The 26,770-nt window shown below is 50.6% G+C and overlaps 1 protein-coding gene across 1 annotated transcript in view; it reads left to right on the top strand.

Moving 5' to 3' along the window:
- The window catches only part of inppl1a (inositol polyphosphate phosphatase-like 1a), a 157,026-nt gene that overhangs the window by 90,361 nt on the left and 39,895 nt on the right, over positions 1-26,770 (top strand). The window contains 9 exon segments of the mRNA XM_055631529.1: positions 435-585; positions 3,467-3,578; positions 9,820-9,960; positions 13,028-13,118; positions 15,546-15,646; positions 19,912-20,107; positions 21,354-21,456; positions 22,663-22,859; positions 25,681-25,798. Coding sequence (XP_055487504.1) covers positions 435-585; positions 3,467-3,578; positions 9,820-9,960; positions 13,028-13,118; positions 15,546-15,646; positions 19,912-20,107; positions 21,354-21,456; positions 22,663-22,859; positions 25,681-25,798 — 1,210 coding nt within the window.

The following is a 26,770-nucleotide window of genomic DNA, read 5'->3' as shown; positions in this document are numbered from 1 at the left end:
AGGGCTTGGACACGCTAGAGGCAGGAAACATATTCCCGATGTTGGGGGAGTCCAGAACCAGGGGCCACAGTTTAAGAATAAGGGGTAAGCCATTTAGAACGGAGACGAGGAAACACTTTTTCTCACAAAGAGTGGTGAGCCTGGAATTTTCTGCCTCAGAGGCCGGTGGAGGCCGGTTCTCTGGATACTTTCAAGAGAGAGCTAGATAGGGCTCTTAAAAATAGCGTAGTCAGGGGATATGGGGATAAGGCAGGAACGGGGTACTGATTGGGGATGATCAGCCATGATCACATTGAATGGCGGTGCTGGCTCGAAGGGCCGAATGGCCTACTCCTGCACCTATTGCCTATTGTCTAAACTAGACTTTGTGTCTGTCATGGGTGTGTTATCGTCATGTCCACCGTGATACAACCATGTGCTTTCAATTGAATCAGACGTCGCAAGGGGTGCAGGTGAGGAGATTCAAAACCCTGAATGAGCTCATCACGTCCTACCTTCAGCCAAACCAGGGCCTGGTCAGCACCCTGCTCTACGTGGTGGAGAGAGAGGACAAGAAGGAGACGGCAGAGGACAAGGATTACTCAGGTAACTTTGCAGTGGAAACAGCTATGTATCCTCTGGTGACTGGCTGCTGTCTTTAGCCTGGCCACTGTTAATAGACAATAGACAATAGGTGCAGGAGTAGGCCATTCGGCCCCTCGAGCCAGCACCGCCATTCAAAGTAATCATGGCTGATCATCCACAATCAGTACCCCGTTCCTGCCTTCTTCCCATATCCCCTGACTCTGCTATCTTTAAGAGCACTATCTAGCTCTCTCTTGAAAGTATCCAGAGAACCGGCCTCTTAGGCAGAGAATTCCACAGACTCACAACTCTCTGTGTGAAAAAGAGTTTCCTCATCTCCGTTCTAATAAATGGAGAGTGACACCCATATATACTCATCCTGCACAGCCCAGACAGCACAGCAGGTAACCAAGCCATTTGGCCCATCTCTACCATGCCAACCTAGTTGGCACACTGGGCTACTCCGATTTGTGTACATTTGGCCCCAATTCCCTCTAAACCCTCCATATCCATATATCTCATCTTCGTTGAAGACATTAGCGACACAGTGGTGCTGGTTTCCGACGGGAACGGTGACAGACGCACCACACATCTCTGTCCTCCATTTCCTGCCGACTTCCGCCGCTGGAAGTACAGGAATTTGATGTGTATGCTTTATCATTATTCCTTACAATGCCGTGCACGACAGTGATCGCAACTTCTACTGAAGTGCGGCTCACTCAGAAGCTCATCCGCCCTTTGACAGGTCTTGTTGTTGGTCCTGCTGGGGGTCCACAGCTCCCTCCTCACCTGGCAAACCAGGTGGGGGAGACGATTTAGTTGCCGACTATCCGACCATGGAGCAGATAGCATGGGATTACATGGTACCCGTGTCGAGAGGAACTCCCCCCGACCTGACCACGACCATATATCTGACCAAATGATTTTTGATAGTCGTAATTGTACCCACCTCTATGGCTTCCTCAGGCATCTCATTCCAGATACGGGCTACCCGCTGAATTTAAAAAGATGCTCCTGATGTCCCTCTTAAATGTCTGCCCTCATGTCGTAAGCCTCTGGCTTCTACTTCTCTACTTCTATCCTCGCCCCTGGACAAAAGACTGCAAGCAGTACTTGTCAATTCCTACGGCTTGTCAATTCAATACACAATACAATTTATTTGTCACTTGAACCTCATAGAGGCGCAAATGAAATGTTGTTTCTGCAGTCATACACACAAGAAAAAAAATTATGTGCCTCAACTCCAATGCCTTGTCAATTTCTACGGCTTGTCAATTCCAATGCCTTGTCAATTCCAACGCCTTGTCAATTGCAATGCCTTGTCAATTCCAATGCCTTGTCAATTCCAACGCCTTGTCAATTCCAATGCCTTGTCAATTCCAACGCCTTGTCAATTCCAATGCCTTGTCAATTCCAACGCCTTGTCAATTCCAGCACCTTGTCAATTCCAATGCCTTGTCAATTCCAGCACCTTGTCAATTCCAACGCCTTGTCAATTCCAACGCCTTGTCAATTCCAACACCTTGTCAATTCCAACACCTTGTCAATTCCAACGCCTTGTCAATTCCAATTCCAGCACCTTGTCAATTCCAGCACCTTGTCAATTCCAGCACCTTGTCAATTCCAGCACCTTGTCAATTCCAACACCTTGTCAATTCCAGCACCTTGTCAATTCCAACGCCTTGTCAATTCCAGCACCTTGTCAATTCCAGCACCTTGTCAATTCCAGCACCTTGTCAATTCCAATGCCTTGTCAATTCCAGCACCTTGTCAATTCCAATTCCGCCTTGTCAATTCCAATGCCTTGTCAATTCCAGCACCTTGTCAATTCCAACGCCTTGTCAATTCCAGCACCTTGTCAATTCCAATGCCTTGTCAATTCCAATGCCTTGTCAATTCCAATGCCTTGTCAATTCCAACGCCTTGTCAATTCCAGCGCCTTGTCAATTCCAACGCCTTGTCAATTCCAACGCCTTGTCAATTCCAATGCCTTGTCAATTCCAATGCCTTGTCAATTCCAACGCCTTGTCAATTCCAACGCCTTGTCAATTCCAACGCCTTGTCAATTCCAACGCCTTGTCAATTCCAACGCCTTGTCAATTCCAATGCCTTGTCAATTCCAACGCCTTGTCAATTCCAACGCCTTGTCAATTCCAACGCCTTGTCAATTCCAACGCCTTGTCAATTTGCCTTGTCAATTCCAATGCCTTGTCAATTCCAACGCCTTGTCAATTCCAACGCCTTGTCAATTCCAACGCCTTGTCAATTCCAACGCCTTGTCAATTCCAACGCCTTGTCAATTCCAACGCCTTGTCAATTCCAGCACCTTGTCAATTCCAATGCCTTGTCAATTCCAATGCCTTGTCAATTCCAATGCCTTGTCAATTCCAACGCCTAATCAATTCCAATGCCTTGTCAATTCCAACGCCTTGTCAATTCCAACGCCTTGTCAATTCCAATGCCTTGTCAATTCCAACGCCTTGTCAATTCCAACGCCTTGTCAATTCCAATACCTTGTCAATTCCAGCACCTTGTCCATTTCAATTCCTTGTCAATTCCAGCACTGGCAATTCCAACAGCTTGTCAATTCCCACGCCTTGTCAATTCCATTGACCTCGGTTGTGTAACAGCAGCCCGTGTTCTCAAAGAGACAGTCCGCTGTCTGCAAAATCCATTACAAATAGATCTGTACCAAGGACGGTTTATTGTATATTCATTTTTTTGCATTGACGGTTCATTTGAACAGTAAATGAATGGTCCTTTGAACTTGTGATAAACTTTACTATTATTAGCAAAGGAAAGTGCATTCTCACCAACGTCATATATGTCCTTTCACCATGCGCCCATTTGCAGTGGACGTTGTACCTTGTCGAGTAGCTGTCACTGGTTTCTCCTTTTGTAGATGGTGAAGATGACAAGCCGCCGCTGCCCCCGCGCTCTGCCTCCACCAGCACCTTCACGGGCAGCACCGGTCCATGCCTCTCCCCCGTGGCACAGGACGGCACAGCTGACAGGTAACTGCGGCCAAACTCACCCCGCGGGGACTGACTGTGCACGTGAGGATGCCTCAGCAACGGCTCCTCGCACAGGGATGGCGATAGGTTTGTTATATTCATAGAGCGTTGATCCAAGACCGCAAGAAATTGTGGATGCCAGCTCACAGCCAACAATGGACCATTGTGGGCTCTACCTTACCTTGATCCTTGATCAACGTTAGGGTTCAAGTAAAGCATTCATTCATTCATTCATTCATCATCGTTACTTTTGTTATGCATATCTTCATTCTGAAGAAGGGTCCCAACTCGAAACATCACCCATTCCTTCTCTCCAGACGCCGCCTGTCCCGCTGAGTTACTCCAGCATTTTGTGCCTATCTTCGGTTTTAACCAGCATCTGCTGTTCCTTCCTACAATCTTTTATTCATTTGTTCTATATCTCTCTCTATATCACGGGGTCTATAGCTCTTGTTTCCCTTTCCCCAGACTCTCAGTCCGAAGAAGTAACTCAAACCAAAATGTCACCAATTATTTTTCTCCAGAGATGTTGCCTGACCTGCTGAGTTACTCCAGCGTTTTGTGTCTACCAATTCCAGCATCTGCATGGATCAAATTAGGCCATTCAACCCATCGAGTCTATTCCGCCATTCATAGATACATTGACAATAGGCACAGGTGTAGGCTATTCGGCCCTTCGAGCCAGCACCGCCATTCAATGCGATCATGGCTGATCATCCACAATCAGTTCCCCATTCCTGCCTTCTCCACATATCCCTTGATTCCACTAGCCCTCAGAGCTAAATCTAACTCTCTTTTGAATGCATCTAGTTAATCGGCCTCCACTGCCCCCTGAGGCAGAGAATACCACAAATTCACAACTCTCTGTGTGAAAAAGTTTTTCCTCATCTCAGTTCTAAATGGCCTACCCTTTATTCTTAAACTGTGGCCCCTGATTGTGGACTTCCCCAACATCCAGAACATTTTTCCTGCATCTAGCATGTCCAATCCCTTAATAATTTTATATGTTTCTATAAGATCACCTCTCATCTAAGTACAGAGGAGATTTACTAGAATGTTGCCTGGGTTTCAGCAACTAAGTTACAGAGAAAAGTTGAACAAGTTAGGGCTTTATTCTTTGGAGCGCAGAAGGTTAAGGGGGGACTTGATAGAGGTTTTTAAAATGATGAGAGGGATAGACAGAGTTGACGTGGAAAAGCTTTTCCCACTGAGAGTAGGGAAGATTCAAACAAGGGGACATGACATGAGAATTAAGGGACTGAAGTTTATGGGTAACATGAGGGGGAACCTTCTTTTACTCAGAGAGTGGTAGCCACCTGTGTGGAATGAGCTTCCAGTGAAGGTGGTGGAGGCAGGTTCGTTTTTTTTTCATTTTAAAAATAAATTGGATAGTTATATGGATGGGAAGGGAATGGAGGGTTATGGTCCTGAGCGCAGGTATATGGGACTAGGGGAGATTATGTGTTCTTGGCACGGACTAGAAGGGTCGGATGGCCTGTTTCCGTGCTGTAATTGTTATATGGTTATATGTTTGTTATATCCTTCTAAATTCCATTGAATACAAGCCCAGTCGCTCCATTCTTTCGTCATATGACAGTCCCGCTATCCCGGTAATTAACCTGGTGAATCTAAGCTGCACTCCCTCAATAGTAAGAATGTCCTTCAATCTTCTTCTTCTTGCGTTTGGTGTGCACAGCCTAAAATTGTAGGACAACTTGTTCTATTTGATCTTATTTGATTGTGCACGCCAGGTTGATTGCATTCGTTGAAACAGGGCGGACCATGTGAAGGTTGCAATCTCACACCCCCTCCTTCAATCATGGCTGATCTATCTTGCCCTCTCAACCCCATTCTCCACAACCCCTTCACCTTATTGTCCCAATCTTATTCTCTTGCCACCTTCACTCATTTATCTGGCTTCTCTCTGAATCAAAGATGTTGTGCAGTTGCAGTGCAGTCTATTTTAGGGTGGACCAGCATTACGTTCTGATGTTCAAAGGGGAAGAGCAGCTGTCCCTGAGGGCTGTGTGTTGCATGGTTTAGCACGGATGGTGTAGGTCGAGTCTTGAACAATGCTGCATTGAACAGGAAGCCCAGGGTTCAATCTCATTGAATGTCTATCGAGCCTAGTCCGCCCTTCAATCATGGCTAGACACAAAATGCTGGAGAAACATCTATGCGCAGCATCTATGGAGAGAAGGAATAGGCGATGTTTCGGTTCGAGACCTTTCTTCAATCATGGCTGATCTCTGCCACCTAACCCCATTTTCCTGCCTTCTCCCCATAACCCTTGACACCTGTTCTAATCAAGAATGTATCTATCTCTGCCTTAAAAATATCCACTGACTTGGCCTCCACAGCTCTCTGTGGAATTGAGTTCCACAGATGAACTACCCTCTAACTAAAGAAGTTGCTACTCATCTTTCTAAAAGAGCACCCTTTAATTCTGAGGCCAAGACCTCTGGTTCAAAGACTCTCCAACTAGTGGAAACATCCTCTCCACATCCACTCTTGTCTATGCCTTTCATTATTCTGTAAGTCGCAACGAGGTTCCCCGTCAACCTTCTAAACTCCAGCGAGTACAGGCCCAGTGCTATCAAACGCTCATCATATGCTAACCCACTCATTCCTGGGATCATTCTCATAAACCTCCTGTGGACCCTCTCCAGAGCCGGCACATCCTTCCTCAGATATGGGGCCCATATTTGCTCACAATATTCCAAATGTGGCCTGACCAGCGCCTTATAGAGCCTCAGCATTACATCCCTGTTTTTGTACACAAGCCCTCTGGTTATATATTATTGCTGGTTATATCTCTATGTCTGCAACTTGGCAACTAATAAAGGTTAATAAACCTTATAAACTGATAAACCTCCAAAGGTTCAAACTATAGTTGCAATACTGCAGCTCAAAGTAACAACTCCTCCAGTTGTAAACTGTGCCCTTTGAAAGCAGTCGTGCCTCAAAGTAGGAAGATTGTAGATTCAGACCACACTGTGGAACACAAATGGGGGAAGTGTAGAAAGGAACTACAGACGCTGGTACAAAGTGAAGATGGACGCAAAGTGCTGGAGTAACTCAGCACAGAATCAGGCCTTTCAGCCCACCGAGTCCGTGCCTGTAAAACCATGAAGGCAGAGGGAGAAAAGGAATCTTGCTGCATGCAAGTAGTGGACAAGTAATCATAGAAACATATAAAATTATAAAAGGACTGGACAAGCTAGATGCAGGAAAAATGTTCCCCATGTTGGGCGAGTCCAGAACCAGGGGCCACACACAGTCTTGGAATGAAGGGGAGGTCATTTAAGACTGAGGTGAGAAAAAACGTTTTCACCCAGAGAGTTGTGAATTTATGGAATTCCCTGCCACAGAGGGCAGTGGAGGCCAAGTCACTGGATGGTTTTAAGAGAGAGTTAGATAGAGCTCTAGGGGCTAGTGGAGTCAAGGGATATGGGGAGAAGGCAGGCATGGGTTATTGAAAGGGGACGATCAGCCATGTTCACATTGAATGGCGGTGCTGGCTCGAAGGGCCGAATGGCCTCCTCCTGCACCTATTTTTTATGTCTATGTCTATGTCTAAGTAAGAATCTGCTTTTTAAAGGACAAAGGATTTTTAAAAAGTCAGTGGGAAGAAGTTAGAGTTGCAGTTTGAGAGTGCTAATTGTGGAGGAGAGACATTAGAGTGAAGTAGGTGTCCGCTAGGCTTAGCTGGAGATAGTTTGCAGTGGACAGAAGGGATGGCAGACTGGCGGAGAGCGGCCTGTTGGGAGCTGCCGTGTTGCGAGGAAGTGCCGTGTGGAGAAAAAGATGATGTTTCCGGTCGAGACCCTTCTTCAGTTTGAAGAGGACCTCCACCCGAAATGTCACCTATTTCCTTCGCTCCATAGATGCTGCCTCACTCACTGAGTTTCTCCAGCATTTTTTATCTACCTTCGATTTTTCCGGGATCTGCAGTTCTTTCATAAATGCGTGGAGGGAAAGTGCTTCTTGAGGCTTTGGCTAGTGCTGTGTGCAGGGAAAGTGCATCTCGAGGTTTTGGCCCGGGAGGCATCGGGGGAGGGGCTGAGGAGACCTGCAAAACCTTGAGCAGCAATAAGAAAGAAGCTTGCAGATGGATTGTGAGAGATGCGATGCAGGATCACGCGACGTGCCGCAGCTGCACAATGTCCGAGCTGGCGGACCCCTTGGTTAATCATGGTAACCACATCAGCAGCAAGGAAGTAAGTTTATTTGCCAAGTATTCACACACACGGAATTTGCCTTGGTGCTCCGCCTACAAGTAACAACATGACATACAGTGACAGTTACGAATGACTCTGAAACCCGCTGAGAAATTGCCCAACGCATCACCGGTTCCTCGCTCCCCTCCATTGAGTCTGTCCAAAGCAAGCGCTGTCTGCGGAGGGCGCTCAGCATCGCCAAGGACTGCTCTCACCCCAACCATGGACTGTTTACCCTCCTACCATCCGGGAGGCGCTACAGGTCTCTCCGTTGCCGAACCAGCAGGTTGAGGAACAGCTTCTTTCCACTCTACTCAACAACGTACCTCGGTGACTGCCAATCACCACCCCCCCCCGGACACATATTATTATTTATTCAAATCGTTTGCTATGTCGCTCTTCCAGGGAGATGCTAAATGCATTTCATTGTCTCTGTACTGTACACTGACAATGACAATTAAAATTGAATCTGAATCTGAATCTGAATCTGAAAGCACTAAACATTAATAATAATAAAACATGAATGATAAAACGCCATTGATCAAGCAAAAATACCAGATCAAAGGGAGGCTACAGATTTTTGGCTGTTGAGTAGAAATGCTGGTTGATTGAAGAACTAATACTGAAGGTGGACACCTGGAGACTGAGCTTCAGACTCTGAAGCACATGAGGGATGGGGAGAATTAAGCGGACGCTGTGTTTCTGGAGGCAGGTACGCCTGCTAGAATAACTGCTTCCAACGTGGTCCATGGTGACATGGAGGGTGTGACTGCCAGTGAGGACAGAGGTGAGGACTGAGTTAGACGACTGTAGGTAGGATGCGCAACCCGACCCGGGCACCGTGACTGGGGGCCATTCCAGAGGGAACAGGGGAGAAAAATGTAGTTGATATTGAGACCCGAAACGTCACCTATTCTTTTGCTCCATAGATGCTGCCTCACCTGCTGAGTTTCTCCAGCATTTTTGTCTACCTTTGATTTTTCCAGCATCTGCAGTTCCTTCTTAAACTATACATAAGCACTTCGATACATCGATACATCTTAGATCAGCATCTCGGATACGGTACTGGTGTATAGCAGTAGTTCACTGAGACGGTATACAGAGTCGCCAGTTTGCGGACCATATCCAAGTCCCAGTTGTTGTAAGTGCAGGGATCTTGAATTGACCGTGAAGGCCCGTTGTCCTGGCGACGTCGCAGGGTTGGCCTGGCCAAGCGTGGCCGTGGTGTTCTCCGCCACCACTGTAGGCCGCGTGCAGTCCACATACTCGGCCTGATGTCGCGGCGCCTGGTCCAGCCGAGCTCCGCAGTGTCTAGCGGGGGGGGGGGGCCAGGAGGGAGTGAACAGCCTGGACAGGGGGGAGTGGGCTGCTGGAGACCCTGCAGTTACCTGTGGCTCGGCTAGACCGGGCGCCACTCCCTCCGCAGCGGGCGAGCTGGACGGTCCGTGCGGGCCCCGGTCTGCAGCATCGCTCCACGGACCACAGCCGATGAATTCCCGGTCTCCGGCGACGTGCCGGTGAGGTTCTCCTTCCTTGGTTCTTGGTGCTTGGTGCTTGGTCCTCCAAAATATTCCAAATGGAATTTAAACTGGAGATGGCGGAGGGTGGACTTAAGCCAAAAAAAGGGCCCTTGGAGAAGAAGAGCTACCTTAAATTTAGTTGCGTCTAGTTGGGTAACTAGGGTGAAGACTATTCCAGGCTTTAATTGTGCGGGGGAAGAATGAATTGCTGTACACATCTGTCTTGGTAGCTGGTATCTCAAATTGGATAGAATGGGATAGACTCGCCTTTTTGATCACGGTTGCTCCCCTGCCAGGTAAGTGGGCCTGGGCCTCCTCCATTGTCAGAGAGAGAGGCCCAGCGCAAAGTGAGCAAAGCTGCGGGCGTGCCGGTTCCCCGTCTGCAGAGCTGGACCTTGCAGGGGTGTTCTCGGGGGTCTTCTCGCCGGCCCCTCTGGTGGGTCTATCTCGGCTTGCCTGCACTCCCTCCTCCTGAACCTATTCTCTTTCCTCTCCGTACAGTGCCGCCAACGGAATGACCACCATGTCGCACGAGTACCTGAAGGCCAGCTATCCTTTGGACCTGGAGGCTGTCAAGGCCGGAGCCACCACCCTCCCACACCTCAACAAAGCATTGGTCACATCCTGCAAGAGGCTCAACAGGTAGGCTCAACAGGTGTAACGGCTATACAACACACAACCAGTATAGGAGTAAAAAGGTTCTTCTGCAGTTGTATAGGGCTCTGATGAGACCACATCTGGAGTATTGTGTACAGTTTTGGTCTGCTAATTTGGGGAAGGACATCCTTGTGATTGAGGCAGTGCAGCGTAGGTTCACGAGATTGATCCCTGGGATGGTGGGACTGTCATATGAGGAAAGATTGAAAAGACTAGGCTTGTATTCACTGGAGTTTAGAAGGATGAGGGGGTATTCTATAGAAACATATAAAATTATAAATGGACTGGACAAGCTAGATGCAGGAAAAATGTTCCCAATGTTGGGCGAGTCCAGAACCAGGGGCCACAGTCTTAGAATAAAGGGGGGGCCATTTAAGACTGAGGTGAGAAAAAACTTTTTGTGACAGAGTGCTGGAGTAACTCAGCGGGTCAGGCAGCATCTGTGGAGAACCTGGATAGGTGGCATTTCACAGAGTGCTGGAGTAACTCAGCGGGTCAGGCAGCATTTGTGGAGAACATGGATAGATGACGTTTCACAGAGTGCTGGAGTAACTCAGCGGGTCAGGCAGCATCTGTGGAGAACATGGATAGGTGACGTTTCACAGAGTGCTGGAGTAACTCAGTGGGTCAGGCAGTATTTCTGGAGAAGCTAATCGGGTGGGGAAAGTTTTAACAGGACCCTGAGAGGTAATCTTTCCACACAAACGGTGGTGGGTGTATAGGAATGAGCTGCCAAGGGACTTGAGGCTGAGACTATCACAACGTTTAAGAAACAATTAGACAGGTACATGGATTGGACAGATTTAGAGAGATTATGGACCAGGTGGGACTAGTGTAGATGGGGCATGTTGGTCAGTGTGGGCAAGTTGGGCTGAAGGGCCTGTTTCCATGCTGTATCACTCTATGACTGACCCATATGGATGATTGACGTTTCTGGTCGGGTCCCTTCTTTCAGTTCAAGATTGTTTGCATTTATAACGAGAGCAGAAAGGGTACAGTGTGGATGCACTTGCCTAGAATCAAAATGGAGTTCTCTCCTCTCCTCCACTCCACTCCTCTCTCCTCTCCTCTCCCCTCCCCTCTCCTCTCCTCTCCTCTCCTCTCTTCTCCTCTCCTCTCCTCTCCTCTCTCCTCTCCTCCCCTTCCCTCTCCTCTCCCCTCCCCTCTCCCCTCCCCTCTCCTCTCCTCCCCTCTCCTCCCCTCTCCTCTCCTCTCCCATCCCTCTCCTCTCTCCCCTCTCCTCCCCGCTGAGCCACACCAGCATTTTGTGTCTATCAAGATGGAGCTGCGTGTTCCCCTTGCCGTGGCCCGGCTGCCTGCTTGAACGGGCCAGGCGAGGTGTGGAGAAAAGCTCCAGTGTTTGCAGCTCGGCCACAGGCTGGCGAGAGGAAGTGATTCATGTGTTGTTGCAGCTGCAGACCGCGGGAGGACTCGGAGTACAGAGCCCCTCTTCTCCACCGACCAACCCCTCCATCCCTCCTTGTGTTTCTTGGCCTGGAAGGAACGGCGACTTGGTCCAGTCGCCTGGGTCCAGCTGTCAACAGAACTGCCACGGCTGTCTTTACGTTCCCCATGTGTCAACTACTGCTATACACCAGTACTGTATCTGAGATGCTGATCTAAGATGTATCGAAGTGCTTATGTATAGTTTAAGAAGGAACTGCAGATGCGGGAAAAATCAAAGGTAGACAAAAATGCTGGAGAAACTCAGCGGGTGAGGCAGCATCTATGGAGCAAAGGAATAGGTGACATTTTGGGTCTCAATAACAACATTTTTCTCCCCTGTTCCCTCTGGAATGGCCCCGAGTCACGGTGCCCTGGTCGGGTTGTGCATCCTACCTACAGTCGTCTAACTCAGTCCTCACCTCTGTTCCCCTGCCTGCCTCACTGGCAGTCACACCCTCCATGTCACCACGGACACGCTAGAGCCAGGAAACATGTTCCCGATGTTGGGGGGAGTCCAGAACCAGGGCCCACAGTTTAAGAATAAGGGGAAAGCCATTTAGAACGGAGACGAAGAAACACTTTTTCTCATAGAGAGTGGTGAGTCTGTGGAATTCTCTGCCTCAGAGGGCGGTGGAGGCCGGTTCTCTGGATGCTTTCAAGAGAGAGCTAGATAGGGCTCTTAAAAATAGCGGAGTCAGGGGGTATGGGGAGAAGGCAGGAACGGGGTACTGATTGGGGATGACCAGCCATGATCACATTGAATGGCGGTGCTGGCTCGAAGGGCAGAATGGCCTAATCCTGTAACTGTTGTCTATTGTCTATTGATAACAATTGGGCCATCCACAGTGTACAGGGAATAAAGTGCAGGAAAGAATGGAAGGGAGGTTGGTTTGTGTAATGCTCTCGGCTGTGTTGTAGGTGGTCGACCAGGTGAACGTCGGTTGTCGCCAGTTTCCCCGGCGAGCCGCTACGACTGTGACAGTCCTCGGCGGTTGGCTAAAAAGATCACCAAGCGGGACAAGCCCAGAAGGGTACAAAGCGCATGTAAGGTGTGAAAAGGACAGATCAAAGCAGATGAGGATAAAGGAATTGTGGAATGGATCATTGTTGGCTTCGAGGAAGGTGACACGGAGACACACAAACAGTGAAATTAACCAGGTGGACAATGAAACTAGTCGGGGAACTAGGGTGGGGGAGTGATGGAGAGTGAGGCAAAGCAAGGGTTACTTATGCTATGTTTAAGAAGGAACTGCCGATGCTGGAAAATCGAAGGTAGACAAATATGCTGGAGAAACTCAGCGGGTGAGGCAGCGCCTTCCTCACAAATGTCACTGTACCAATTGGTACATGTCACAATAAATGTCTCTTGTCTTGCCTATGGAGCGAAGGAATAGGGGACGTTTCGGGTCGAGACCCTTCCGGGTCTCGACCCGAAACGTCACCTATTCCTTCGCTCCATAGACGCTGCCTCACCCGGCTGAGTTTTCTCCAGCATTTGTGTCTCCCTCCGTTACTTATGCTATGGTATTTATGTCTCCTATAACATGCCCGGTTCATACAAATAGTCGTCGTGAACAACCTGTCGGTAATTTACTTCTCTTTGCAGTGAAGTTGATAAAGTCCTGGCTGGCTTGGAGATTCTATCGAAGATATTTGACCAGCAGAGTTCTCCATTGCTGACACGCTTAATACAGCAGGTACTGACTGCGATTGTTTCGATGTGCGGTGGGTGGGTGGGGGGGGGGGGGGGGTTTAGTGGGGGCTGTGATACTTTGTCTTTGAGATGACCATTAACAATGTCTCTCAACATCCGCCCTCCCGCCCCGTACCATCGCACGCTCCTGGGGTCAGACACATGGAGGGAAGCATCTCCTCAAGTTCTGGTTGCGTTTTAGGCCCACGGTTTTGGTATTTGGGCACAGGGCGAGGTTCAAAGGTTCAAAGGTTATTTTATTAGTCACATACATCTAGTGTAGTGAAATTCTTGTTGCCAGTGCAGCACATAAAGAAAGAATACAGACATAACATTAATAAAGAACTTTAAACATAAAAACATCCCCCCACAATGGTTCCCATTATGAGGGAAGGCACAGTGTCCAGTCCCCATCCCCAGTTCACCCATAGTCGGGCCTATTGAGGCCTCCGCAGTTGCCTCCACGGAGGCCCGATGTTCCAGGCCGTTCTCGCCGGGTGATGTTGCTCCGGCGTCGGGAGAATCCTCTCAGCGTCACGGGGCACCTGGAACGGCTGCTTCCTTACCGGAGACCGTGGCTTCCGAAGCCGACAAGGCCGCGCCGGATGGAGCTCCACTACTGGCGATCTCGTCGTGGGATCCCAGGCTCCCGATGTTAAAGTCAGCGCCGCCGCCCGCGGCTGGCCGCTCCTCAGACCCGCAGCTCCGCGATGTTTTTATCGGCGATCTCAGCTCAGTGCAGTGACCCCGGGTAGGGCATCGCCCGCTCCGCGATAGCGCTCCAGTGCTGTGCCGCCGCTGAAGCCGAGGTGCTGGGCGGTCCCCGACAGGAAACGCCGCTCCAGGCCCGCTGGTAGGCCGCGAGGACGGGTCGACTGTGCAGCCCGGAGAAAAGCTGCCTCTCCGACCTGGTAGGGACCCTAGAAAAGCAGTTTCCCCCCTTCCACCCGCCCCCCCCCCCCCCCCCCCCCCCCCCCCCCCCCCCCCCCCCCCCCCACATAAAAAAGGCTAGGACTCCAGAACAAAAAACTAACTAAAAAAAAAAAAAGAGAGAGAAAAAACAGACATGCTGCAGGCTGGGCAGCCATACCATACAGGACGGCGCCCCCTGGTCTGTTCCTGGGCCTGACCAAGATGGCCGATCGTGGGTCCAAGCAGCAGGCAGTCGACGGTCACACCAGAGTCGGCTGCCTGCCCCTCTTCCCGGCTGTCGTCTGTGCCCGCGTGTCCCTGGAGAGGGAACACGCAGTGTCCACGGGGACTGTGGGGGCCTTCCGTGAACGCTGGTCGCCGCGGGGCCGGGACGTATGTCTGCGAGCGGATGGTGGGCCACATCTATTGCATGTACACATGGATCCTGCCCCCGTCCCTCCCCAGATGGCAGGCATCAAATCATGAGTTCACCGAAGGTAGACAAAAATGCTGGAGAAACACAGCGGGTGAGGCAGCCTCGTGCCATCCGTGCACCTCTCACCCGCTGAGTTTCTCCAGCATTTTTGTCTGCCTTCGATTTTTCCAGCATCCGCAGTTCTTTCTTAAACGTGTTCACAGAAGGTGCGCGGCTGTGCCGGCGGCTTAGCGCAGGTTGCTGTGCGGCCAAAGATCGGTCGAGCTCGCGCATGGGTTTGGGTTACGGGCCACATTCGGCCCTGGGGCCGTACGTTTGCCAACCTTTGCACTATTGTACCTTAATGATTGCCTGATGTAATGTGACTATTGCAAGTCTTTGTACCTTCTGGAACACTGCAAATTGAAATTACTGAATAAAGTCCTGGTAAGGAAATAAAAACCCTCTACACCGTCCCGTCACACGCACCTAGGGTCTAACACAGAGTGGCACAGAGTGACGGGCCGGCACGGTGGAACAGCGGTAGAGTTGCTGCCTCACAGCGCCAGAGACCCGGCTTCCATCCCGACGACGGGTGCTGCCTGTACGGAGTTTGCATGTTCTCCCTGTGACCGCGTGGGTTTTCTCCGGGCGCTCCGGTTTCCTCCCACTCTCCAAAGACGTGCAGGTTTGTAGGTTAATTGTGCCCTTTCAAGAGAGAGCTAGATAGGGCTCTTAAAAATAGCGGAGTCTGGGGATATGGGGAGAAGGCAGGAACGGGGTACTGATTGGGGATGATCAGCCATTATCACATTGAATGGCGGTGCTGGCTCGAAGGGCCGAATGGCCTACTCCTGCACCTATTGTCTATTGTTTATTGTAAAGTTTTAAATGATCTCTTGTGTGTGTCGGACAGTGTTTGTGTACGGCGTGAGTGCTGGTTGGTGCGGACTCGATGGGCCGAAGGGCCTGTTTCCATGCTGTATGTGTATGGTCCAAAGTGCAAAGACTGGGTGGGCCGAAGGGCCTGTTTTGAACAGTTCAAAGGCTTCTCGCACTGGTGAATGAGTGAGTCACTCCGAGTCTTTCACGCTTTTCTCACAGGCCAGCTGTCAGGGTGGAGACCAGGAGCTGGAGAACCTGGTGATGAAGCTGTCCGTGCTGAAGGACCTGCTGTCATCCATGGAGCGCAAGGTGCGTGCGATGTACATCCACCGTGGTGCTCGGACACACACCCTCACCACCACAAACACAGCTCCACACACACACTCTCCCCCTCTCTCTCCTCCCTCTCCCCTCTCTCTCTCCCCCTCTCATCCTCTATCCCCCCCCCCCTCTCCCCTCTCCCCTCTCCCCTCTCCCCTCTCTCCTCTCTCTCCTCTCTCCCCTCTCCCCCCTCTCCCCTCTCTCCCCTCTCCCCTCTCTCCTCTCCCCTCTCCCCTCTCCCCTCTCTCCTCTCCCCTCTCTCCCCCCCTCTCCCCTCTCCCCTCTCCCCTCTCCCCTCTACCCTCTCCCCCTCTCCCCTCTCCCCTCTCCCCTCTCTCCCTCTCCCCTGTCCCCCTCCTCCCCCTCTCCCCTCTCCCCCTCTCCCCTCCCCCTCTCCCCTCCCCCTCTCCCCTCTCCCCCCTCCCCTCTCTCCCCTCTCCCCCCTCCCCTCTCCCCTCTCCCCTCTCCCCTCTCCCCTCTCCCCTCTCCCCTCTCCCCTCTCCCCTCTCCCCTCTCCCCTCTCCCCCTCCCCCCCTCTCCCCTCTCTCCCCTCCCCCTCCCCCTCTCCCCTCTCCCCTCTCCCCCCCCTCTCCCCTCTCCCCTCTCTCCCCTCTCCCCCCCCCTCCCCCCCCCCCCCCCCCCCCTCCCCCCTCCCCTCCCCCCCCCCCCCCCCCCCCCCCCCCTGCTCCCCTCTCTCCCTCTCCCCTCTCCCCCCCCCCCCCCCCCCCCCTCTCCCCTCTCCCCTCTCCCCTCTCCCCTCTCCCCTCTCCCCTCTCCCCTCCCCCGCTCCCCTCTCCCCCGCTCCCCTCTCCCCCCTCTCCCCTCTCCCCTCTCCCCTCTCCCCTCTCCCCCTCTCCCCCTCTCTCCCCTCTCCCCTCTCCCCTCTCCCCTCTCCCCTCACTCCCCTCTCCCACCCCCTCCCTCTCCCTCTTTCGCTCACTCTCCCCCTCTCTTTCCCCCTCTCTCTTTCACGTGCTGTCAGCCTTGTTCACAGCTTGCCCCGCCCACCTCTCTAACGATGACGTTATTTCTCCACCACTGCGGTGGTGTGGTGACAATGTGCTCAGTCTTATCACTGTCGTGATCATCAGCACAAACACTATTTTTATATCTCTCTTTACCCTTGTGCTGAGAAAGCTATGATTGATATGACTAGGCCTTCCTGTGGGCGTTCTGGCGTTTGAGGATGATAGTGTATGAGATTGGCCATCTGTTCAGTCTGATGAAGGGTCTCGGTCTGAAACATTCAGTCTGGAGAAGGGTCTCAACCCGAAACGTTGCTTATTCCTATGCCAGGAGGCTGCAAGGTGACTTGGATAGGCTGGGTGAGTGGGCAAATGCATGGCAGATGCAGTATAATGTGGATAAATGTGAGGTTATCCACTTTGGTGGCAAAACCAGGAAAGTAGACTATTATCTGAATGGTGGCCGATTAGGAAAAGGAGACGAGACCTGGGTGTCATGGTACACCAGTCATTAAAAGTAGGCATGCAGGTGCAGCAGGCAGTGAAGAAAGCGAATGGTATGTTAGCATTCATAGCAAAAGGATTTGAGTATAGGAGCAGGGAGGTTTTACTGCAGTTGTACAGGGTCTTGGTGAGACCACACCTGGAGTATTGCGTACAGTTTTGGTCTCCTAATCTGAGGGAAGACATTCTTGCCATAGAGGGAGTACAGAGAAGGTTCACCAGACTGATTCCTGGGATGTGAGGACTTTCATATGAAGAAAGATTGGATAGACTTGGCTTGTACGCGCTAGAATTTAGAAGACTGAGAGGGGATCTGATAGAAACTTACAAAATTCTTAAGGGGTTGGACAGGCTAGATGCAGGAAGATTGTTCCCAATGATGGGGAAGTCCAGGACAAGGGATCACAGTTTAAGGATAAGGGGGAAGTCTTTTAGGACCGAGATGAGAAAAACATTTTTCACACAGAGAGTGGTGAATCTGTGGAATTATCTGCCACAGAATGTAGTTGAGGCCAGTTCATTGGCTATATTTAAGGGAGTTAGATGTGGCCCTTGTGGCTAAAGGGATCAGGGGGTATGGAGAGAAGGCAGGTACAGGATACTGAGTTGGATGATCAGCCATGATCATATTGAATGGCTGTGCAGGCTCGAATGGCCTACTACTGCACGTATTTTTATGTTTCTATGACACAGAAAGCTGTATATTTCAGCGGAGCAGGTAGCATCTCTAGAGAGAAGGAATGGGTGACGTTTCGGGTCGACCCTTCAGACTCATTCCTAATTTGGGTGAGGATGAGAGTTTATCAAAACTTCCGTGTCAGGAAAACCTGAGACGTCAGGTTTTGAGGAAGGACATTCTTGCTATTGAGGGAGTGCAGCGTAGGTTCACCAGGTTAATTCCCGGGATGGCGGGCTGTCATATGCTGAGAGAATGGAGCAGTTGGGCTTGTACACTCTGGAGTTTAGAAGGATGAGAGGGGATCTCATTGAAAAGGTTATTGAAGATTGTTAAGGGTTTGGACACGGAAACATGTTCCCAATGTTGGGGGAGTCCAGAACCAGGGGCCACAGGATCGTGCTGGCTCGAAGGGCCGAATGGCCTACTCCTACACCTATTATCTATTGTCTATTGTCAGTGTGATTCCAAGTGGAATTAGTGTTAGGTTATTATTAGTCTCTTAGACTCTTGACTTTCTAAAAGTCTAATGTCTGGTTTCTTATTGCCACTTGTACCGAGATCCAGTGAATAGTTTTTGTTTGCATGCTATCATGAATAGATCGGGTAGATGCAAGAATCTCTTGCCCAGAGTAGCGGAATCGAGGACCAGAGGACATAGGTTCAAGGTGAAGGGGAAAAGATATAAGGAATCCAAGGGGTAACTTGTTCACACAGTGGGTGTATGGAACGAGCTGCCAGACGAGGTAGTTGAGGCTGGGACTATCCCATCATTTAAGAAACAGTTAGACAGGTACATGGATAGGACAGGTTTGGAGGGATATGAACCAAGCACAGGCAGGTGGGACTAGTGTAGCTGGGACATTGTTGGTCGGTGTGGGCATGTTGGGCCGAAGGGCCTGTTTCCACACTGTATCACTCTGTGACTCTATGCAGTTAAATCAGAAGACACATGATCATAAAGCAAACTAGACCAGCTGAGATGGGACATGTTGGCCATGTTGAACCTGGTTCTAGTTGTTTGAATCAGTGACTGAAAGGCCAAAGGGACTAAACAATCTCCTGTTCTTTCTAACCTTACTCGTGTATCTACTTTAGTTCATAAGGTCTGGGAGTAGAATTAGGCCATTCGTCCCATCAAGTCTACTCCGCCATTCAATCATGGCTGATCTATCTCTCCCTCTTAACCCCATTCTCCTGCCTTCTCCCCGTAACCCCCAACGCCTGCACCAATCAAGAATCAGTCAATTTAGTCATGATGTCAAAAGGAATAGCGGGTTTAGAATCAGCCATTCGACGGATCAAATCCGCCATTCAATCATGGCCAATCTATCTCTCCCTCCTAACCCCATTCTCCTGCCTTCTCCCCTCTGGCTCTGTGAGGCAGCAGCTTTTCCGCTGCCCAGTGTATTAACCAGTATCTTCAGTTCCATCTACACCAAGGTACGAAAGTAAGAAATAGGTTCGGCCCTTCGAGCCAGCACCGCCATTCAATATGATCATGGATAAGAATGAATGAATACGTTTATTGGCCGAGTATTCACATACAAAGAATTTGCCTTGATGCTCCGCCCGCAAGTTACAACATGAAATACAGTGAATGTTAGCAATGACACAAAACATTAAACATTAATAATAAAAAATGGCTGATCATCCAAAATTAGTTCCCTTTTCCTGCTTTCTCCCCATATCCCTTGATTGTTTAAGAATAAGGGGTAAGCCATTTAGAACGGAGACGAGGAAACACTTTTTCTCGCCGAGAGTTGTGAGTGTGGAATTCTCTGCCTCAGAGGGCGGTGGAGGCCGGTTCACTGGATGCTTTCAAGAGAGAGCTAGATAGGGCTTTTAAAAATAGCGGAGTCATGGGATATGGGGAGAAGGCAGGAACGGGGTACTGATTGGGGATGATCAGCCATGATCACATTGAATGGCGGAAGCGTTGAATGGCCTACTCCTGCACCTATTGTCTATTGTCTATTGATTACTTTAGCCCCAAGAGCTAAATCTAACTCTCTCTTGAAAAGCCTTTCCCTCTTGCTCAGCTGCCGTGCATGCTTGAGTTAGACAATAGACACTAGACAGTAGGTGCAGGAGTAGGCCATTCGGCCCTTCGAGCCAGCACCGCCAGTTCTGCGGTATTTTCCACTTGTCCACTTTTGCTGGACGTGAGTCGGCCTTTGGTGAATTGTGGTTTTGTTTCTCCATCAGTTTGGCAGCTGATAAAGTCTCAACGCGTGCACAACAAGCTAGGAATTGTGTTCGAGAAGGACAAGGACAAGACGCAGAGGAAAGACTTCATCTTTGAAACCACGAGGGTGAGTTTGTTTGCCTTCCTTGGGGTTATTCCAAGAGCTTCAGTCCGGATGTGGATTCAGTATCATGGTGTCTTACAGCACGGAAAAAGGCCTTCCGGCCCTACTTGTCCATACTCACTGAGATGCCCCCATCTAAACTAGACACCGAGTGCTGGAGTAACTTAGCGGGTCAGGCAGCATCTCTGAATAAAAAAAGGTTGGGCGACGTTTTGTGTCGGGGCCCTTCTTCAGACTGAAAGTGGAGGGGACAAAGTTCTGACCCATTCTTTTTCCCCAGAGATGCTGCTTGACCCGCTGAGTTACTCCAGCACTCTGTGAAACGTCACCTATCCATGTTCTCCACAGATGCTGCCTGACCCGCTGAGTTACTCCAGCACTCTGTGTCTATCTTCGGTATAAGCTAGCATCTGCATTTCCTTCCCAAACCCCATCTGAACTAGTTCCATTTGCCAGCGTTTGGCCCATATCCCTCTCAACCATCGTGAAGTGGGTGCTGTCCATGCTCTCCACAGATGCTGCCTGACCCGCTGAGTTACTCCAGCACTCTGTGAAACATCACCTATCCATGTTCCACACAGATGCTGCCTGACCCGCTGAGTTACTCCAGCACTCTGTGAAACGTCACCTATCCATGTTCTCCACAGATGCTGCCTGACCCGCTGAGTTACTCCAGCACTCTGTGAAACGTCACCTATCCATGTTCTCCACAGATGCTGCCTGGCCCGCTGAGTTACTCCAGCACTCTGTGAAACGTCACCTATCCATGTTCCCCACAGATGCTGCCTGACCCGCTGAGTTACTCCAGCACTCTGTGAAACGTCACCTATCCATGTTCCCCACAGCTGCTGCCTGACCCGTTGAGTTACTCCAGCACTCTGTGTCTATCTTCGGTATAAGCTAGCATCTGGAGTTCCTTCCCACACCCCATCTGAACTAGTTCCATTTGCCAGCGTTTGGCCCATATCCCTCTCAAATATCGTGAAGTGGGTGCTGTCTGTGTCAAGTTGGCGTGTTCTCGCTGTGAACGAGTGGCTGTTTTTTTGTGTTTCCTCCCACAAGGGGGGATATGGGGAGGGGGGGGTGTTAATAACATGAGAGAATGATGTTGGATTAGATGAGTGGATGAATGTAAAGATGTGGTCAACAGTCAGTGTGGACTTGGTGGGCGTGATTAGCTGCCCTGTTTCTGTGCTGTGTCTCTATCTATCTGTCCATCTTAATTCTCCCCCCCCCCCCCCCCGTACAGAAGCGAGAGGCGTTTTGCCAACTGCTGCAGCTGATGAAGAACAAACATTCGAAGCAGGATGAACCCGACATGATTTCCATCTTCATCGGCTCCTGGAACATGGGTAAGTGTCACAGAGTGATCCAACGTGGAAACTGGCCCTTCGGCCCGACGTGTCCACTCTGGCCAACATGTCCCGGCTACACTCGTCCCACCTGCCCGCGTTTGGTCCGTATCCCTCCAAGCGTGTCCTATCACTGTGAAATTATTTGCCACAGATGGCTGTGGAGACCAAGTTAGTGGATATTTTTAAGGCAGAGATAGGTAGATACGGATGTCAGAGGTTATGGGGAGAAGGTAGGAGAATGGGGTTAGGAGGGAGAGATAGATCAGCCACGATTGAATGGCGGAGTAGAGTTGATGGGCCGTATGGCCTAATTCTGTTCTTATGCACTATCTGACCGTATGACCTTAACCATGTACCTGTCTAACTGTTTCTTAAATGTTGGCATAGTCCCAGTCTCAACTGCCTCCGCCCACCACCCTTTGTGTGAAGAAATTACCTCTCGGATTCCTTTTAAATCGTTTCCCCTTCACCTTAAACCTTCAGTATGTCCTCTGGTCCTCGATTCCCCTACTCTGGGCAAGAGACTCTGTCTGTCTACCCGATCTATTCCTCTCATGATTTCATACACCTCTATATGATCTCCCCTCATTCTCCTGCATGGAATAGAGACCCAGCCTACTCAACCTCTCCCTATAGCACACACCCTCTAGTCCTGGCAACATCCTCGTAAATCTTCACTGCACCCTTTCCAGGTTGACAATATCTTTCCTATAACATGGTGCCCAGAACTGAACACTATACTCTAAATGCAGCCTCACCAACGTCTTATACAACTGCAACATGACCTCCCGACTTCTATACTGATTAGGGTCGTAGAGCCATGGGGCTGTGCAGCACGGAAACAGGCCCTTCAACCCAACCTGTCCATGCCAACCAACTTTTCCACTGCCAGGGTGAGGTCACATGCAAATTGGAGGAAGAGCACCTCATATTTCGCCTGGGTAATTTAAACCCCAGCGGTATGAACAATTTCAGGTAGTCCCTGCTTTCTCCCTCCTTCCCCTCCCCTTCCCAGCTCTCCCACAGCCCACTGTCTCCGCCTCTTCCTACCCCCACATCAGTCTGAAGAAGGGTCTCGACCTGAAACGTCACCATTCCTTCTCTCCATGGATGCTGCCTCACCCGCTGAGTTACTCCAACATGTTTTTGTGCTTGGCCGGAATTTTGAAACGCATCTCTCTCTAAAATATTTCCCGAACTTAGGAAGTGCCCCGCCTCCGAAAATCATGGCGTCGTGGCTGGTGTCGAGGGGGATGGGGAAAGCCCTGGACGAGATGACGGTCACCATCCCGCACGACATCTATGTCATCGGCACCCAGGAGAACTCTGTGGCGGACAAGGAGTGGGTGGACTTTATTCGAGGCGGCTTGAAGGAGTGCACCGACCTGGACTTCAAGCCGGTAAGATCTGCTGCGTGTAGGGCCGCCAACTGTCCCGTATTAGCCGGGACATCCCCTATATTGGGCTAAATTGGTTTGTCCCTTGTCCCGGATTTGACCGCTGCTACTCGGGTCGAGGGGACTGTCGGGTCGGAGCGATGTGTCCGGCCCCCCGTCTCACCCCAGTGGCCACAGGATTTGGGGTGAGGGAGGAACTGAAGGAAATAAATCCACTAGGCAGGAAATAGTGTTGGACAATCAATAGGTGCAGGAGTAGGCCTTTCGGCCCTTCGAGCCAGCACCGCCATTCAATGTGATCATGGCTGATCATCCCCAATCAGTACCCCGTTCCTGCCTTCTCCTCCATATCCCCTGACTCCGCTATCTCTAAGAGCCCTATCTAGCTCTCTCTTGGAAGTATCCAGAGAACCGGCCTCCACCTGAGGCAGAGAATTCCACAGACTCACAACTCCCTGTGAGAAAAAGTGTTTCCTCGTCTCCGTTCTAATGGGTAGACTGATGGGACTGAAGGCTGTTAAATCCCCAGGGCCTAATGGTCTGCATCCCAGGGTACTTAAGGAAGTGGCTCTAGAAATGCGTGGACGCATTGGTGATAATTTTCCAATGTTCGATAGATTCTGGATCAGTTCCTGCGGATTGGAGGGTAGCTAATGTTATCCCACTTTTTAAGAAAGGCGTGAGAGAGAAAATAGGTGGAGGCCGGTTCTCTGGATACTTTGAAGAGAGTGCTAGATAGGGCTCTTAAAAGGGTACTGATTGGGGATGATCAGCTATGATCGCATTGAATGGCGGTGCTGGCTCGTAAGGGCTGAATGGCCTACTCCTGCACCTATTGTTTATTGTCAACCGTCCTGACGTAGTGCAGCCCGTGGAGTGCAGCAGCAGCAGCAGCAGCGCCTCGCCCATGGCCCCATCGGTCGGTCGGCACCCCGGCCAGCTGTCCGACCTTCGGACCTTCGCTGACCGCCGACACCACTACCACCCCCTCCTTCTCACGGCGAATCATCGGTTCACGAGTTGGACGGGGCGCCGGACTTTGCGCACGGCCCCCGGGCCAAAACTCCTCAGCTGGCCCCGCCGGCTGGGCTTTGTGTACAGTCCAGCACCCGGGGCCAACTCATCATTCACCCAGACACGGCCCAGTCGCTCAACGAATTGCCGTGGGGAATTTGTCCCGTATTTTGACCTGTTGTCCCTTATTTGGGAGTGAGGAAGTTGGCGACTCTAGCTGCGTGACCTCAGATAGGGTTACAGTTCATATAACCGGGGCAGAATCAGGCCATTCGGTCCATCAAGTCTACTCCGCCATCCAATCATGGCGGATATAACTCTGTTTAAGAGGAACTGCAGATGCTGGAAAATCGAAGGTAGACAAAAATGCTGGAGAAATCAGCGGGTGAGGCAGCGTCTATGGAGGATATTACTTTGGCATCTATGTTGGATATAACTTTCCCTATCTACCTCATTCTCCTGCCTTTTCCCCATTGCCTCTGATACCCGTACTAATCAATCTCCATCTTAAATCTTAAATACCCACTCACTTGGCCCCTTCCGCCGTCTGTGGCAATGAATTCCATGGATTCACTCGACCTGAAACATCACCCATTCCTTCTCTCCAGAGATGCTACCTGTCCCGCTGAGACTCAACAGGTTATAAGGTCAAACGTGATAGGAGCACAATTGGGCCATTCGGCCCATAAAGTCTACTCCGCCATTCAATCATGGCTGGTCTATCTCTCCCACTCAACCCCCATTATCCTGCCTTCTCCCCGTAACCCCTGACACCCGTACTAATCAAGAATCTGTCTATCTCCACCTTAAAAATATCCACTGACTTGGCCTCCACAGCCTTCTGCGGCAATGAATTCCACAGATTCAATAACCTCTTAGTAACTAAAGAAATTCCTCCTCATCTCTTTCCTAAAGGGATGTCCTTTAATTCTGAGGCTGTGCCCTCTAGTCCTAGACTCTCCCACCAGGTTTCTATGAGGTCCCCCCCTCTTTCTTCTAAAGTCTGGCCCAGTGCCGACAAACGCTCATCCTATGTTAACCCAACCATTCCTGGGATAATTATTGTAAACCTCCTTCTGGAGCCTCTCTAACGCCAGCACATCCTTCCTCAGATATTGAGCCAAAAACTGCTCGCAATACTCCAGCTCCCTTATAGAGCCTCAGCATTACATCTCTGTTTCTGGTTGAATCTCATTGAAACATGTAAGATTATTAAGGGTTTGGACACGCTAGAGGCAGGAAACATGTTCCCAATGTCGGGGGAGGCCAGAACCAGGGGCCACAGTTTAAGAATAAGGGGTAAGCCATTTAGAACGGAGACGAGGAAACACTTTTCCCCACAGAGAGTTGTGAGTCTGTGGAATTCTCTGCCTCAGAGGGCGGTGGAAGCTGGTTCTCTGGATGCTCTTAAAGATAGCGGAGTCAGGGGATGTGGGGAGAAGGCAGGAACCGGGTATTGATTGTGGATGATCAGCCATGATCATCCCCATATTTAAGAGAGAGTTAGATAGAGCTCTAGGGGCTAGTGGAGTCAAGGGATACGGGGAGAAGGCAGGCACGTGATAATCAATTGATAGGGACCAAGTCAGCCATGATCACAATGAATGGCGGTGCTGGCTCGAAGGGCCGAATGGCCTACTCCTGCACCTATTGTCTACGTTTCTATCTATGTTTCTATGAACACATTGAATGGCGGTGCTGGCTCGAAGGGCCGAATGGCCTCCTCCAGCACCTATTGTCTATTGTCTAGTCCTTGAATTAAATACTAGCGCTGCGTTTGCCAATGTCCAGTTGACGTCCCTGTTTGCAGATTGCGATGCAGACTCTCTGGAACATTAAGATTGCCGTGCTGGTGAAACCGGAGCACGAGAACCGGATCAGCCACGTCAGTACGTCGAGCGTGAAGACCGGCATCGCCAACACCTTGGGTACGTCAGCGGCTGACGGGGCTGCGCCACGCCTTGCGATGCTTCTCTTGTCCACAAGTGTACAAGTGTTTAAGGGGGTGATAGATTGCAACCTTCACGTGGTCCGCCCTGTTTTGACTAAATGCAATCAACTCGACGTGCACAAACAGAAGATGAAATAGAACAAGTTGTCCAACTACTTTAGGCTGTGCACGCCACACGAAAGAAGAAGAAGAAGAAGTGTTTTAAGAAGGAACTGTAGATGTTGGAAAATCGAAAGTGCTGGAGAAACTCAGCGGGTGCAGCAGCATCTATGGAGCGAAGGAAATAGGCAACGTTTCGGGCCGAAACCCTTCTTCAGACTGGAGGAAATAGGCAGCGTTTCGGGCCGAACCCCTTTGGGGTTCGGCCCGAAACGCTGCCTATTTCCTTCGCTCCATAGATGCTGCTGCACCCGCTGAATTTCTCCAGCACTTTTTGTCTACAAATGCACGTCGCAGGAGCAGGGAGGCGGCAACGTGGGAGCAAGCGGCAGACTTGCCCTTAGTCCTCACTTGCTGACGCCAACCAACATGCCTCGTCTACACGATGGGCACAGGGATGGCGCAGTAACGCAGCGGTAGAGTTGCTGCCTTACAGCACCGGAGAGCCGGCTTCGAACCTTATGGCCCTGTCCCACTTAGGAAACCAGAACGGAAACCTCTGGTGACCTTGCGCCCCACCCAAGGTTTCCATGAGTCGCCAGAGGTTTTGGTCACTCGCCTGGAAAGCCTCGACCGAAGCGTGAGCTGCATCTACTGACCAAAGACCCTACAGGATCATTGCTACTGACCGCACACACACGCACACACACGCACGCGCACACACACACACACACACACACACACACACGCTCACACGCACACACACACGCACGCACACACACATACACACACACACACACACACACACACACACACACACACACACACACACACACACGACGCGCACACA

The sequence above is a fragment of the Leucoraja erinacea genome, unplaced genomic scaffold (assembly GCF_028641065.1).
Source record: "Leucoraja erinacea ecotype New England unplaced genomic scaffold, Leri_hhj_1 Leri_78S, whole genome shotgun sequence".
Classification (NCBI taxonomy): Eukaryota; Metazoa; Chordata; class Chondrichthyes; order Rajiformes; family Rajidae; genus Leucoraja; species Leucoraja erinaceus.
This window is presented reverse-complemented; position numbering and strand designations above follow the sequence as displayed.